Source organism: Ornithorhynchus anatinus, chromosome 21, assembly GCF_004115215.2.
Source record: "Ornithorhynchus anatinus isolate Pmale09 chromosome 21, mOrnAna1.pri.v4, whole genome shotgun sequence".
Taxonomy (NCBI): domain Eukaryota; kingdom Metazoa; phylum Chordata; class Mammalia; order Monotremata; family Ornithorhynchidae; genus Ornithorhynchus; species Ornithorhynchus anatinus.
This window is the reverse complement of record NC_041748.1, coordinates 20,909,673-20,926,590: the sequence shown is the minus strand read 5'-3', so window position 1 is coordinate 20,926,590 and position 16,918 is coordinate 20,909,673. Positions and strand designations below refer to the sequence as shown.

At 49.4% G+C, this 16,918-nt stretch overlaps 1 protein-coding gene across 1 annotated transcript in view; it reads left to right on the top strand.

Moving 5' to 3' along the window:
• Positions 1 to 232: 232 nt before the first annotated feature.
• GRK3 (G protein-coupled receptor kinase 3) overlaps positions 233 to 16,918 on the top strand; it is a 148,843-nt gene continuing 132,157 nt past the window's right edge. The window contains exon 1 of the mRNA XM_029049390.2: positions 233 to 500. Coding sequence (XP_028905223.1) covers positions 388 to 500 — 113 coding nt within the window. The 5' untranslated portion in view covers positions 233 to 387. The remainder of the gene's footprint in view (positions 501 to 16,918) is intronic.

Here is a 16,918-nt window from a genome sequence, read left to right as displayed (position 1 = left end):
CCCGGGGGCAGGGGGTCGTGGCCGGTCCTGCCGGTGCTGCCGCCCATCCTTCCGGGGGCCCGGGCAGGCCGGGGGGGGGAGGGGAGCCGGGATGCCCTCGCCCTCCTCCCCCTCCTCCCCCCGCCGCTGAAGCCCCGCTCCCGGGGGGCGTCCCCCCGCCCCGCTTTTCCGATCGATCGATCGATCGATCGGTTGGTCGGTGGGGCGGGGGCGGGGGCGTGCAGAGCGCCCCCCCGCGGCGTCGGGCGTCGTGGCGGGTCCTCCCCCGCGCCGGGCGGTCCCGGGCCGAGCGGTCCCGGGCTGAGCGGTCCCGGGGGTCCGGCCCGGTCCGGGGGGGGCCCGGGGACCCCACGACTCCGCCGGCCGTGGCCGTTGCGGGCGGGCAACATGGCGGACCTGGAGGCGGTGCTGGCCGACGTGAGCTACCTGATGGCCATGGAGAAGAGCAAGGCCACCCCCGCCGCCCGCGCCAGCAAGAAGATCCTCCTGCCCGACACCAGGTAACCACCCCAACCCCGGACCCCCCTCCCCCTGCACACCCAACGCCCCCACGCCCCCCTCTTCCACTCCCCCTCCTCCCTCCACCTCCCCCCTCCAACCCCCTGCAATCCCCAGACCCCTACCTTCACCCCCTCTCTTCAAACCCCCTCCTTCCCCACCAGACTCCTGCAATCCCCAGACCCCTGCCTTCACCCCCTCTCATCTCCCTCCCCCCAGAGCCCCCTTCCACCTTCTCCCCCTCCCCACCAGCCTCCTGCATTCCCCAGACCCTTGTCTGCACCCGCTTCTTCATCCCCCCTCACCCCCAGAGTCCCCTTCCACTTTCTCCCCCTCCCCACCAGCCTCCTGCAACCCCCAGACCCCTGTCTTCACCCCCTCTCTAAATCCTCCCTCCCCCCGAGCCCCCTTCCACCGTCTCCCCCTCCTCACCAACCTGCAACCCCCAGACCCCTGTCTTCACCCTCTCTTCTTCTCACCCCCAGGGCCCCCTTCCACCACCTCCCCACCAGTCTCCTGCAACCCCCAACCCCATCTTCACCCCCTACCTCCCTCCACCAGCCCACCAGAACCCCCAGGCCCCTGTTTTCATCTCCTCCTTCCCTTCATAACCCCCATCCTTTCTCCACCCCCTCCCCACCAGCTCCCTGGACCCCCCAGAACCCCCCCACCTCATTCTGCTTCAATCTTCTCCCTCTCCCCACCAATCCACCAGCACCCCAGCCCCCTCTTTCCACCCTCTTCCTCCATCTCGCCCTCATCCTTCCTCCACCTTGTCCCCCTCCCCACCATCCCACCAGAACCCCCAACCCCCTGTCTTCACTCACTCCCTCCCTCCATCCTCCCCGGCCCCCCATCCTCCTCCCCCTCCCAGCCCCCTGTTTTTCCCCTCACCCACTTCTACCCTCTTTCCAGCCTCTGCCCTCCAAGTTGAGCGGGGTTCAGAGGTCTGATGTGATTTCCTCAACTGCCCCCTGCCCTCTTGTGCTGCCCCAGCCTCCCTCACTGCCCCGACCACCTCTAGGCCCCCTACTTTCATCCTCACTTGTCTTTATCCCTTTCCCCCCATTTCGCCCCCTGCCCCAGCCCCCCAAGTCCCCTGCCATTCAGCGATCTGTGGTATCTTCCTCAAATGCCCCAACCTCCCCCCTTCCCAGCACCCTGTTCTCCTCCTCCCCTGCTTCTATTCCTTGCCACCCAATTTCCCCCCAAGTTCACGGGTGTTCAAATTCAGCCTCCCTGTCTTCACCCTCTCCCTTCTTCATCCCTTTCCATCCACTCCCACCCCACCCTGCCCCCCAAGTTAATCGGTGTTCAGAGATTCATTAAATTATATTTAATAATAATAATAATTGTGGTATCTGTAAAGCACTTACTGTATGCCAGGCACTGTACTAAGCTCTGGAGTGAACACAAGAAAATCAAGTAATTATTGAGTGCTTACTGTGTGCAGATCTCATGTGCTCAGCACCCTCCTTTCACCCTCACCTGTTCCTCTCAATTTCCACCCCCCAATCCCTCCCCATTCACCAGTGTTCAGAGAGTTCAAATGCCCCAGCATCGCCCCCCACCAAAGCACCCTATTTTTCACCTTTGCCAGTTTCTATCCCTTTCCACCCTAATTTCCACCCCCAGCCCGTCCAAATTCACAGGTGTTCAGAGATAATAGCAATTGTGGTAATCGTCTAAGCACTACCCATGTGCCAGACATTGTTCTAAGTGCTGGGGTAGAGAGAAGATAATCAGGTTTGTGCTCTCCTCAAATGCTCCAGCCCTCCCCACTCCCCCATTTTCACCCTCACCTGTTTCCATCCTTGTCAATCAATCGTATTCACTGAGTGCTCACTGTGCGCAGAGTACTGAGCTGAGTGCTTGGGAATGGACACTAAACAGACCCAGCCCTCCGAGGTCACAGGTCTTCAGTGATCCGATGTGCCCCTGCCCTCCTGCAGTGCGCCATTTATTCATTCAGTCGTATATAGTAAACACTGTGTGCAGAGCATTGTACTAAGCGCTTGGAAAAGTACACAATACAGCAATAAAGAGTGACAGTGTTTACTCCAAGCCATCTTGCTTATAGTTCCAAGCACCAAAGTCTGATGCGTTATTCAGTTCCTCTCCTATTCCTGATCCTGCACCCTCTGGGCCGGGCGGGGGTGGCCTATTTTCAGTCAGTCAATGTACTAATAATAATGATAATGTTGGTATTTGTTAAGCACTTACTGTGTGCCGAGCACTGTTCTAAGCACTGGGGTAGATACAGGGTCATCAGGTTGTCCCACGTGAGGTTCACAGTTAATCCCCATTGTACAGATGAGGTCACTGAGGCACAGAGAAGTGAAGTGACTTGCCCACAGTCACACAGCTGACAAGTGGCATAGCTGGGATTCGAACTCATGACCTCTGACTCCCAAGCCCAGGCTCTTTCCACTGAGCCACACTACTGGGCACTGAGCGTGTGCAGAGCACTGTACTGAGCGCTTGGGAGAGGACGAGATAAGTTGGCGGACACGTTCCCTGCCTCTGCAGCCAGCTTATAGTCTCTCTAACTACCTAACTCCAGAGCTAGGGAGGAGGTTATCCGTTTCACTGAAGCAGTCAATCAGTGGGGAGGGCTTGCTGTGTGCGGTGTGCTGTACTGAGCATCTGGGAGAGGACAGTACAGTGGCAGAGTTGGTACCATTTCTAGCCCAAGTCTTAAAAGCCATGTTTTTCCTCCTTTGCACCCCACCCCCCGGGTTATCTTTCAGTGGTATTTATTGAGTGCTTTACTGTGTGCGTAGCTGTATACTAAGCTCTTGGGAGGGGACAAACCATTGTACCGTTTCCAACCCAGAACTTAAAATTCATGTTTTCCTCTTCTGCCTCCACCACCCATGTTTTCCTCCTCTTTTCCTCCCCCTACCCCACATTGATTAATCACTGGAACTTACTGAGCACTTACTAGGTGAAGTTCACTCTACCGATGCTGGGAGAATACAACAGAGGCAGAAGTCACAAGCCACAGGGAGTTGACAGACGAGCGGGGGAATTGAGCGTGTAGGTAGGGAATGGATCTGTTTATTGTTGTATCGTACTCTCCCAAGCATACAGTGCTCTGCACACAGTAAGCACTCCGTAAATACGATTGAACGGAGTGGATGGGGTCTCAACCAGATTCTCCCTCCCTCCCCCCCACCCCTCTCTGTTTTTCCTGCTTCCTGTTGAGCAGATTGACTTGTCCATTGTAGGAATGACCATGGATTGATTTCTTGGTGAAGCACTAGCGATCAGTTGTGAAGCATGTAGAAGATCCACCTGGTGGAAGGGGAGATGTTTGCTCTGACGCTATGGGGGGGTTTGATGAGAGAGAGAGATTTGCGTTATATTCCATACTAGAGGTTTCGGGGGGGAAGCTTCATTCCGACAGAGGTTAGGGGTAGCAGTGTGCTGCAGAAGGAGGCTTCCAATTCAGACTCTGGAGCAGTTGGGCTGCCTCAGTTTCTTGCCGAAAAATTAGAGAATTCGACAAAGTGTTGAAAGTATTGCGGAGCCCCAGTGGAACATTTGTTCAAGCGTAAGCCGAGGTCATTTTGGAGCTTTAGTGTTGGGAAGAAAATCGGCCGGGAGGCTGCGGATGTTCAAAACAGATGCCTTAAAAAATAATGCAGGAATTCTTTATTTTGTGCTATTTGGCTCTTAGAGCACAAAGTTAATTCCTTTACACACTGAATGTAATGTAATTTTTAGAGTTCATTTAAGATAAAAAAAGCCTGCTTGAAGATTTCTTGAGCCTGAATGTGCTTACGTGCTTTTAAAAAAGTTTACCTAAATAGCTCTTCTTCACTCCAGTTTCCTTGATAACAGGATGCACTGTTTCTATTTTGGGATTTGAACGATCACTGGGACTTTTCTCTCTTTCTTTTTTCCCCAATGATAAAGAGTTACCAGACTGTTTTTACCAAACCATTCTGGACATCCACCACAAATAATTGGGAGAAACGTGAGGCTGGCTACTAAAGTAGAAGTCAGGCCAGTTCTGTTTGATAACCACAAACTGTACTTGGTGAGATTTTTTTTTTCCCCTGCCTCAAGGATATATGCCAATGCATTAGAAAAATTCTAGAACATGTACACCTTTAGGGTGCATTTAGTTTTTGCGTTTTTTGGTTGGGTTTTTTTGGATGCACTTTTACACGAAAAACTCTGTTTTAAACACATCTTTGAGCCTGGGATGTATGAATTCCGACAAATTACTCATTTCTCAAATTGTGGTGCAACTGCTTCCTGTCGCTCACGCACACATACAAAATCACAAAAACCTAAACAAGTAGGCGTTTGTACATAAACTGTTAAGGAAGAGATCTTAACGTTTTAAGTTGATTTTAGCTACTTTTTTTTCCTGAAAAGTAGGTACTGCTGATTTTTTTTTTCTGAGTGTTTTGGAGTGGATAACTTCTGCTTTTTATGTTCTATTTAAATATTTCATGTGTTTTGGAATATCCACTTCCCTGTAAGAATGTGTGTTTGTCCATCAGTAACGTTTTGGTTCCAAAACAAAATTAATAAGTGCCATACAGATTTTTATTGCCATTTGTAGAAGGGGGGAAAAAAATCATGTGGAAAGGGTAGCTTCTGCAAGCTTGAAGCAAATATCCTCAGAAATGAAGATTTCTTCTCTGTCACTATTCAGGCAAGTTGGAATGTGGTTCTGAATATGAATTTGCCTAGCAACTGTTTGTGTTTTTTTTTTTTGGTCTCCATGGTTTGTTTGTTTTTTTCATAATTTTTTGCACAGTGTTGGGTAGCATATCTAGCCAGGATTACAGCTTCTGTAAAACTGAACACAATTAGACCCATAGAATTGGAACACCAATGCCACCTTTCACTCTGTTTTAAATCTTCCTCACTCGCTGGTTTTTGATTTTAATTTTTTTTTACAGTAGCTTGAGTCGATTTATGGAAACAGTTGCCAGTTATCCTGCGACGATGTTCCGTTCCACTGACGCTATCTCGTAAAGAAATCTTGCCTCTTTTAGTGAACCACTGGGTGGCAGTTGGTAGGCTCACTGCCTGCCGGCCTTTGAAAAACAGAGCTTAAACCTGCTTTGGGATGAAGTAAATGACCTTATTGTGCATTCGTATGCCCGTAGCCTACAGTTAAAGATAATGACTTCATAGAATTATCGACTAATAGCAGAGGTATTTACTGAGCACCCACTCCGGGCAACAGACTCTATTGAGCATATGAGATGAGGCCACAGAATGAGAAGATGGGTTCCTTGACCATGGGGAGTTTCCACTCTGATGGAGTTGGTCGTGGGCAGGGAGCCTGCCCGCCTACTCTGTTAAATTGTCCTCTCCCAACCGCCTAGTAAAGTGCTCTGCCCACGGTAAACGCTCAGTGAATACCGTTGATGATAGACACAGAACTACTTCCAGTGTGGGTATTCAGAATTGATGCAGAGCTAGCCCAATTGATCATAAGTGTAGAAATAAGTACGGAGGCAGGGGGTCGAGATTAATGTGAGCACGCTAGAAGTCGCTGATGAATCAGGATGTTAGGAGTTAATCTTTCAGTCGGACACTCATTCAATTCAGTCGTATTTATTGAGCGCTTACTGTGTGTAGAGCACTGTACTAAGTGCTTGGAATGTACAATTCAGCAACAGATAGAGACAGTCCCTGCCTGCCAGTGGGCTCACACTCATTGAGCACTTAATTGTGTGCAGACACTGTCCCAGGTACAGTAAGCCTTCCCCGTCCAAGCCATCCCCCTCCACCCTTTTTATAGTATTTGGTAAGCGCTTATTATATGCCACACACTGTACAGAGTGCTGGGATGGATACAAGTAAATCGGGTGGGACCCAGTCCCTGTCCCGTGTGGGGCTCGCAGTCTCAATCCCCATTTCACAGAGAAGGTAACTGAGGGACAGAGAAACAAAGCGACTGGCTCAAGGTCACGCAGCAGACAAGAAGTAGAGCTGGGATTAGAACCCGGGGCCTGTGACTCCAAGGCCCAGACTTTTTCCACTAGGCCATGCTGCTCCTTGCTGCTTTATTTCCCCCATCTGCCCCAAGCACTCAGGACAGTGTTCTGCACATGACAAGTGCTCAACAAATACAATTGAATGAATTTAAAGATGGGTGGGTTGATAGAGATCAACCAAGTTGTGCTTATTGAGCACTTAAGTGTACAGAGCATTCATTCAATTGTATTTATTAAGCCCTACTGTCTACAGAGCCCTATACTAAGCACTTGGGAAAGTACCATACAACAAAAAAAACCAGTGATATTCCCTGCCCACAATGAGCTTGCAGTCTAAGGGGGCTGGGGGAGACAGACATCAATAAAAATAAATAAAATGACAGTTATGTAGATAAGGGCTGTGGGGTTGGGGCGGGGGAAAGGGCAAAGGGAGCAAGATGGGGTGAGGCAAAAGGGAGTTGGAGATGAGGAAAAGTGGGGCTTAGTCTGAGAAGGCCTCTTGGAAGAGATGGGCCTTCAGTAAGCCTTTGAAGGGGGAGAGAGTCACACTCTGTGGGATGTGAGGAGGGAGGGCGTTGCAGGCCAGAGGCAAGATGTGGGCCAGGGGTCTGTGGTGAGACAGGTGAGATGGAGGCCCAATGAGGAGGTTAGCGGCACCAGAGTAGCAAAGTGTGTGGGCTGGGTTGTAGAAGGAGAGAAGCGAGGTGAGGTGGGAGGGATCATGGTGATGGACTGCTTTGAAGCCAGTGGTGAGGAGATTTTGTTTGAGTGCTTGAGAGGTACAGGGAGTAGTGTTGGTAGACACGTTCTCTCCCCACAGGAAGCTTACAGTCTGGGGAGTGGGGGGAGAGACATTAATAGAAATAAATAAATTTCAGATATGACATAAATGCTGTGGGGCTGACAAAGGGATATAGCGTGGCCTAGTGGATAGAGCCCGGGCCCTGGAGACAGAAGGAGTTGGGTTTTAATCCCGGCTCCACCACTTGTCTCCTGTATGACCTCGGGCAAGTCACTTCTCTGGGCCTAGGTCACTTCATCTGTAAAATGAAGGTGATGACTATGAGCCCCAAGTGGGACAGGGACTGTGTCCAGCCTGATGATCTCGTATTTACCCCAGAGCTCAAGTACATTGCGTGGCACAGGGTAAGAGCTTAACAGATACTATATTTAAGAAAAAAAAATGACGTATTTTTGCCAGATGCAGAGGGAAATGGGAAACCATTGGAGAGTTTTGAGGAGAGAAAAGGTGAGTGATGCCCAAAGGGGATGGTCCGGAAAAGGCTGGAGATTGGGAGACCTGCGAGACAGCCGACAGAGTAGTCGAGCCGTGGTGTACGGAGAGCTCGGGCTGAGGCGGGCTGAGCTCCTCTGAGAGCTGAAAGGTGGCGAGGGTGACCCTGAAAGTTGTGTGATTCCACAATGGTGGGGGTCCCTAACAGAGGTGGGAAAGTTGGGAGAAGCAACGCAGCTTAGTGGAAAGAGCCCGGGCGTGGAAGTCAGACGACCCAGGTTCCAATCTGGCTCTGCCCCTTGCCTGCCTAGTGAACTTGGGCCTGTCTCTTAACTTCTCTGGTCCTCAGTTTTTTCAACTGTAAAATGGGGGTGAATGTTCATTTTCCCTCTTCCGTCAGACTGGAAGCCCCACGTGGGAAAGGGGACTGTGTCTGACCGTATTACCTTGTGTTTAACCTAGCGCTTAACACGGTGTTTGCTACTTAGTAACTGCTCACTGAATAGCACAATTATTATTTTTAGAGAAGAGGAACGTTGTGGGGGGATTTGTAGTTGGGTTTTGAGCATGGTAAATTAGAGGTACCAGTGGGACATCCACTTGGGGGTGTTTATATCTAGGGATTAACTGCCTCCCCCGACCCCCCTTCTTCCATCCTCAGTCCTTCTATCCCATGTGAACACTTGATTATCCATAATTTCTTAGAACACTTACACATTTACCTTATGTTTTGTATCAAACAGAAACACAAAGGTAAGCAGCGCACCGTAGTAGAAGAACACCGGGCATGGGAGTCAGGAAGACCTGGGTTGTAATCCCTGTTCCACCGCTTGCCTGCTCTGAGACCTTAGTCAAGTCACTTCTCTGGGCCTCAGTGACCTCATCTGGAAAGTGGGGTTGAAGACTGCGAGCCCCATGTCGTACAGGGACTGTGCCCAACCTGATTTGCTTGTATCCACCCCAGAGCTTAGTACAGTGCCTGGCACATAGTATGTGCTTAACAAATACCATTACAAAAAAAGTCAGCCATTTCCTCCCTTTTCCTCTTTCCTCCAGCCTGCAAATGATTTAAGCGTCTGAATTTAAGGTTTTTGAAGGCAGAGAGTCTGGTCACTAATTCTTTTGTGCCCTCCCCAGGGCTTAGTTGGGTGCTCAGTGCAATAATGGTACTTAATAATTAACAATAATAATAACTGTGATACTAAGCATTTACTAGGTGCCAAGCTCTGTTCTAAGTGCTGGGGTAGGTACAAGTTAATGAGTTTGGACGGAGTCCCACTCCCTCATGGGGTTCACACTCTTAATCTCCATTTTCCAGATGAGGGATCTGAGGCCCAGAGAAGTGAAATAACATGCCCAAGGTCACTTAGCAGACAAGGGGTGGAGCAGGTACTAGAACCCACGTCCTCCTGACTCTCAGGCTAGAGCTCTATCCACTAAGCCACGCTGCTTCGTCAATTACTGTTGACTTATTGATTGAGGTGGCCCAGAGGCAAGAGGAAATGCCAGCTAGTAGGTTCCTCTAAGCTGGAAGCACATCATAGGCTGGAAATGTGTTTTCCAAACCTTGCTGGATTGTCCTTTCCCAAACGCTCAGTAGTTTGGTTGGGAAGAGTTTGGTTGGGAAGGGGAGCAGGAGAATGGGACCGGAACTGCGAAGTTGGTGGGAATCATTTATTCATTCGATCGTATTTATTAAGCGTGTACTGTGTGCAGAGCACTGTGTTAAGCTCTTGGGAAAGTAGAATACAACAGTAAAGAGTAACGTTCCCTATCCATTATGAGCTCATAGTCTGGGTGGGGGAGATGGACGTCAATACAAATAAAATTACTGTTGTGGTGCTGGGGGGGGGACGGGGAAGAGCAAAGGGAGTAAGTCAGGGTGAAGCAGAAGGGGGTGGGAGATGAGGAAATGTGGTGCTTAGTCTGGGAAGACCTACTGGGGGAGATGTGCTCTCCAAAAGACTCTGAAAGTTGGGGAGAGCAACTGTCGGATTTGAGGAAGGTGTTCCAGGCCAAAGGCAGGATGTGGTTCAGGGGTCGGCTGCGAGATGGAGGCCCAGTGAGAAGGCTAGCGGCACCAGAGAAGTGGGGTATGCAGGCTGGGTTGTACCAGGAGAGAAGCGAGGTGAGGTAGGAGGGGCCAAGGTGATGGACTGCTTTAAAGCCAATAGTGAGGAGTGTTTGATGTGGAAGTGGATAAGCAACCACTGGGGATTTTTGGAGAAGGGAGAGGCCTCAGAGGGTTTGGAGAGCCGATGGGAGACCTGTTCTAGAGAAGTATCAGGAAAGCAGGAGGATGAGAGGAGGGGGAGTGGCAGGGGTAGGAAGAGACAGGGGGTGGTGGGGGGGTCCACATCTCATGGTTTACCAACAGAGTAGTTTGGCTGGGGATCAGGGATGAGTTCAAAATTTGGGATTTTTTTGTTTTGTTTTTAAGCACTTACTAGGTGCTAGGCACTGAATGAAGCACTGAGGTAACACAAGTTAGGTTGGACACAGTCCCTGTCCCAAATGGGGCTCACAGTCTCAATCCCCATTTTACAGATGAGGTAACTGAGGCCCAATGAAGTGACTTGCCCAAGGTGAGACAGGCGGCAGAGTTGGGATTAGAACCCACGTCCTTCTGACTCTCAGGCCTGGGCTCTGTCCACTAGACCATGCTGGGTTGGGGATATGGGGGCCAAGGAGAGTGGAAAAGAAGCTTATCATAATGGAAGCGAGAACACTCAAGAGTTACAGCAGTTAATCAGTGGTATTTATTGAGCATTTACTATATGCAGAGCGCTGTACTAAACACTTAGTACAGTTTAGACTGTGAGCTTGTGTCGGGCAGAGAATGTGTCTGTTATTGTTCTTTTGTACTCTCCCAAGTGCTGAGTAAAGTGCTTTGCTCACAGTAAGCTCTGACTTTTTCCCTTTTTCAACCCACCTCCCAGCTCCACAGCACTTATGTACATATCTGTCATTTATTTCTTTATATTAATGTCTGTCTCCCCCCCTAAACTGGAAGCTCGCCATGGACAGGGCATGTGTCTTCCCAGTCTGTTACGTTGACCTCTCCCAAGCACTTAGAACAGTGCTCTGCGTACAGTAAGCGCTCAGTAAGTATGATTGAATGAATCGAATGAAAGAATACATACGATTGAACGAATGGAGAGTCCAGTGCAACAGACTAAGTGAATTTGTAATGGTGTGCACTTGGACACTGAAGGCCAAGAGGGTTGGAAGAGAGTCCAGGAGGGGTGTGATGTCCTGGGAATAATGGAGTGATCCCTGAAGCCAATGTCAATGGTATTTATTGAGCACTTACTGTGTGCAGAGCACTGTACTAAGCACTTGGGAGAGTCCAATACAAAAGGGTTGTTAGAGGCATTCCCTGCCCATGGGGAGCTTCCAATCTAGAGAGTGTGCCAGACCTGAAGGGTGAGGATAGATTTCGTGGAGGACGTGGGTGACGAGGCCGGTATAAAGGTTGCGGTCACAGAAGGATGATGGTAGAGGGGAAGGTAGGCGACAGGTGTTGAGAGATGTCCGCTTTGATGGAGCAGCGGGGCGAGTGAGAGGTCGGCCCAGTCGAGAAGTGAGAGGAAGCAGTTGGCGGGGGTCCGGGAGAGGGCGTGGAGGTCAGAGGGATCGTGATGGTGGAAGTCCAAGTCTCCATGGGTCAGAGGAGGAGTGAGAGCCGGAAGAGGCAACACAGTCCCTGGGGAATCCGGAGTCGCGACCAGGAGCGTGGGAGATGACCGGACCCGGAGCTGGAGTGGGTGGCGGGAGGCTCCCCTTTGGGGGATTGGAAGCAAGAGAAATCGGGGGAGAGGGAGAGGCTGATGTTGCCGGCCCCGCAAGATGGTGGGAGGGGGCAGAGTGCAAGAAGACTGTAGACTCTAAAGTAAATGGGAAGCTCCTTGTGGGCAGGGAACTGATCTGCTAACTGGAAGGTTGGACTCTCCCAAGCGCTTAGTACAGTGCTCTGCACACAGTAAGCACCCAAGAAATGCCAGTGATAGATGGATTGATTAAGGCCTCCTTGAGAGACAGCAACAGGGGGTGGGGTGAGGGGATTGTCGGGCTGGGCAGTGGCTTGGGGAGGGGGGAGAAAGGAGGGAGGGGGAGAGAGGGGAGGAGAAGGAGGAGAAGGGGGGAGAGAGCCGAGGAGGAGGAGTGGTGGTGAGTGGGTCAGGGTGAAGGAAAATTTTCCCATGATAGAACCCAGGTTCCACAGAGCAGGGCGGCTTAATGGAGATTGAGGAAGAACCAGGCCTGGGGAAATGGTGGGTGGAGAGACAACCAGGCGGGCGGGGAGGAGAGGGCAGGGGAGGAGAGACTTGCAGAAATCTCCTCAGGACGCTCTTTACCTCTGTTGGCTCAGTTTAGAATGAGCTGCTGTGGTCATTTTTTTTTTTTTTGGAGTTTTTGCGACAAGCCATTTCGGTTCATGTTTTGCATAACGAAACCCAAAAGATCGAGGAAGCGGATGGTGTGCGCACCCGTCGTCCCCGGGTTCACCGTTCCACATACTTAGTTTCTTCAAGGCCCAGCGGCAGGAGACGTTGGCAGCCTTGTTGAGTGGGTTTGCCGTCACGTCAGATGGCGAAAAGCAAAGCTGAGCGGGAGCGGTCGTCACCGAACAAGACCAAACAAGATCGCTGCAATTCCCTGTTGGGGAGAGGGACGGAACCTCCAGTTCCACCCAGCAGATTGCAGTAGTTTTCCTAGGGGAGTGAAAGATCCACAGTTCCAGGGATTGAGAGAAGCCCAGTTTTTGTCAGGAACGGAGGCTTAGTAGTGAACCAGTGGGCCTGGGAACATCATCAGCCATGGAGATGTAGCCCTGATTTATTTGCGTTTTGTAGCATAAGTTTCGTAGGATTATGAAATGTCTGTGGTTCATGAAGAATGAATACCTTTTGGGACGCTGAACAGAGTGTCCGCTGACAACCTAGCGACACTTTCATAGGGAGAGGTCTATCTTCGGGGGGAAATAGGCCCTGGGGGCCTGGGGGTCGTTACTGTGTGCCCTAGTGAGAAGCAGCATGGACTAGTGGAAAAATCACGGTCCTGGGAATCAGAGGATGTGGGTTCGAATCCCAGCTCTTCCGCATGTCTACTGTGTGATCTGGGGCAAGTCACTTAGCTTCTCTGTGCCTCAGTTACCTCATCTTATAGCAGAGACATGTTCTCTGCCCACACTGAGCTTCCATTCTAGTGGGGGAGCACTGTACTAATCGCTTGGGGTAGTCCAATATAACAGAGGTGATAGACACATTCCCTACATCATTCCCATTGCCGACAACAAGCTTCCAGTCTAAAGAGGGAGCACTGTACTAAACGCTTGGGAGAGTCTAATATAACAGAGTTGGTAGACACATTCCCTGACCCCAGAGAGCTTCCAATCTAGAGGGGGAGTACTGTACTAAGCGCTTCGGAGAGTCCAATATAGAGTTAGTAGACACATTCCCTGCCCACACGAGCCTACAGTCTAGAGGGTAGGTACTGTACTAAGCGCTTGGGAGAGTCCAATGTAACAGAGTTGGTAGGCATGTTCCCTGCCTACAGCCTTGGTTTAAGTCACTTCACTTTTCTATGCCTCAGTTCCCTCATCCGTAAAATTGGGATTGAGACAGTGAACCCCACGAGGGACAGGGACTATGTCCAACCTGATTTGCTTGTAACCAACCCCGCATTTAGTACAGTGCCTGTCACATAGTAAGTGCTTAACAAATACCATTATTGTTATTACAGTGAGCTTCCAGTCTTGGGGGTTTTTGGGGCGGAGAGCAGGAGAGAGACCCAGGCCTCCTAACTGAGTGGGTCTTGGGGGTAGTGAGTTGCCGAATCTGCAAGGGCAGCATGGCTTTGCCACCCACTGGTTGGCATGGGTAGCCGATGCCCGATTTTCAGCAGTCGAACCATCCCCAGAGCCAATCTCTGCCCCCAGAGAGCACATGAGTTAGAATCCTGCCTGGAGGATGACTTGTGAGTGATTAAGCCTTTATTAATTGTTAATTGCCTGTGAGGAACTCTCAGTTTCAACGAACAGTCCAGACCAGTAGAGAAAACATGAAGCCACCGTTGTCATTCGTCGGGCATTCTGGAAATTTCCCATTTGTCGTGGTCCCTGCAGAACAATCGGTTTAAATTTGCCTTCACACTCAGTATTGCCCATTCAATTTTTGAGCCACAGTTAGTATAAAAGAATTGTTTTCAACAGTTGATCTAGGTGCCATTGGTAATAAATACTTAAATGATTACGGTATGCGTTAAGCCCTTAGTATGTGCCAAACACTGTTCTAGGCACTGGGGTAGATAGAAGTTAGTCGAGGTGGACACAGTCCCTGTCCCACATGGGGCTCACACTTATCCCATTTTACAGATGAGGTAACTGAGGTACAGAGAAGTGACTCTCCCAAAATCCCACAGGAGACATGTAGCGGAGCTGGGATTAGAGCCCGGGTCCTTCTGACTCCCAGGCCCAGATTCTAGCCACCAAGTCGCCCTGCTTCTCTGGTGTCCTATGGATTGAAGGTCAGCAAACGGATTAACCATGAGGACTCCCAAGAGAATGATACTGACAGCTCTTGGCTTCAACAGTATTTATTCTGGTAAACCATCTGATCAGATTTCATGTTGGAATTCAGTATGGCTTTGAATTCCTAACCTGTGACATGTGTATATATCCTTTTGATTTTCACCTGTATTCTAGATGCAGCATGACCTAGTGAAAAAACTCAGGCCTGGGAGTCAGAAGGAACTGGGTTCTAGTCTCGGCTGTACCACTTGTCTGCTGGATGACCTTGAACAAGTCACTTCCCTTCTCTGGGCCTCATTTCCCTCATCTGTAAAACGGGGGTTAAGACTGTAAGCCCAATGTGGGGCAGGGACTGTGTCCAACCTGATCAGCTTGTATCTACCCCAGCACTTAGTACAGTTCCTGGCATATAGTAAGCGCTTAACAAATACCGTTTAAAAAGAATATCTAGTCCAGGGCTTTTTAGCCTTTTTAGAAAATATCTGTTAGGGATACTTGGCATGGAACCAATACCTGTGGAGGCCATTGTCTTGAAAGGGAAGCTATTTAAAGTCCCAGAATGGAGAACGAAAATGATGTTTACTGTGACATAGCCAACTTCACTAATCATAAGCCTTGTACATTAGGGACCCAGCAGTTATCTAAAGTAGACAGGATGTCCTCAGGACTGTCAAGCAAACACTTCACCGTGTCTCAATAAGAGGCTCGGACCTAAGAACCTCAAGGCCTGCTGTGAATTACCACGAGCGGAACTAATACATCCAGCTCTTAAAAACAGTGATTGAGTTTGCTGATCGACATAATTTATATTTGATGCTCTACATTCAGCCATATCAATTTGCAATCTGAGGGGTGTGTAATCTAGGGGATAGAGCCCGGGCCTGGGAATCAGAAGGACCTGGGTTCTAGTCCCAGCCCGTCTCTTAACAGAGATGGTATTTTTTTAAGGGCTTACTATGTGCCAAGCGCTTTTGTTTGCTGGGGCAAGTCATTTCATTTCTCTGCGCATCAGCAACCTCATCTGTAAAATGGGGGTTAAGGCTGTGAGCCCCATTTGGGGCTGTGTCCAACCTCTTTACCTCACATCTATCCCAGTGCTTAAAACAGTGCTGGGCACATTGTAAGCACTTAACAAATACTATAAAAAAAGAAAAAAAGAGGTGGAGCGGTGTGGGGGGGGGGGGTGTTTCTTGTTGATCTAGATTGGACAGGGATAAAGGCTGTGGACCTGAGATTTTATTGTCCAAGAGCTGTGGAACTGAAAGTTCTTTTTAAAGTTTTGGTCCCCATGCTATTTATTCGATTAATTCTATCTTGTCTCTGTTTCTAGCCTTTTAAACTGGGTTAGATGTGGTTTTTGTATTAAGTGTTTAATCCAATGATGGAAATAGCCTCAGCAAAGGTTCTTATCATATAATCCTGATTTTCCTCATGGCCACCCTGCTCGGAGATGGTCTTTTAGATGGCAGTTCTGCAGAGGGGAGCCTGAGGTAATATGGATGGAAGATAATTGGGCCTTAGAAACCTTGTGTTAGTTTAAAACTGTAATTTATTTAAGTTCATGTCCATCTCCCTCTTAAGACTGTAAGCTCCTTGTAGGCAAGGGATGTTTCTGTTTATTGTTATATTGTACTCTCCCAAGCCCTTAGTATACTGCTCTGCACACATTAAGCGCTCAATAAATACAACTGAATGAATGAATTTGGACAAGGGGAGACGGGGAAGATTTGTACCTCCCCAGGAGTTTAACAGTAGCTGACTTGTCAGAAGAGCATGGCTAAATATTACTAGAAATAGCCCCATAAGGGTACAGATGAAAGGAAGAGTGTTTTATGATGATGGTTTGGGGCACAGCTTTGGTTTAGATCAAGAATGTTGGTTGCACATCCGCACTGTTGCACATAATAATGATAATCATCATAATAATAATTGGGGCATCTGAGTGCTTACTGTGTGCCAAGCACTGTTTTAAGTATTGGGGTGGAGACAAGCAAATCGAGTTGGACACAGTCACTGTCCCACATAGGGCTCACAGTCCTAATCCCTATTTTTTACAGAAGAGGTAAATGAGGCCTAGAGAATAATAATAATTGTGATATTTGTTAAGCATTTATTATGTGCCAGACACTGTACTAAGCACTGGGGTGGATACAAGCGAATTGAGTTGGACACAGTCCCTGTCCCATCTGGGGCTCACGATCTCAATTCCCATTTTACAGATGAGGGAACTGAGGCCCAGAGAAGTGGAAGTGACATGGCTGAGGTCTCACAGCAGACAAGTGGCAGAGCTGGGACTAGAACCCAGGCCTGGGCTCTAACCGCTGGCCATGCTGCTTCTCTGTACGTGTAATTATAAGCACCCAAATGGGTGATATTTGAGCCATGCCTTTTCCGATTGGATTTCAAGTTTGACGAGGGCAGGGGTTGCATTATGTTTTCACCTTTGTCGATCAATCCGTCCACCAGTCAGTGGTGTTTATTGAGCACTTAGGACTTTTGGAGCACTCTACTAAACGCCTGGGAGAGGTCAGTCCAACATGTCTCCTCAGTGTGCCTGCTGATGGAATGGAGAGACTCTGATTTCCAGTTTGTCCAGTGGAGTCAATCTTATCGTGTACAGAGCAGTGGGCCAAGCTCTTGGAGAAGGACAAAACATCGGAATTAACAGACACATTCCCTGCCCAT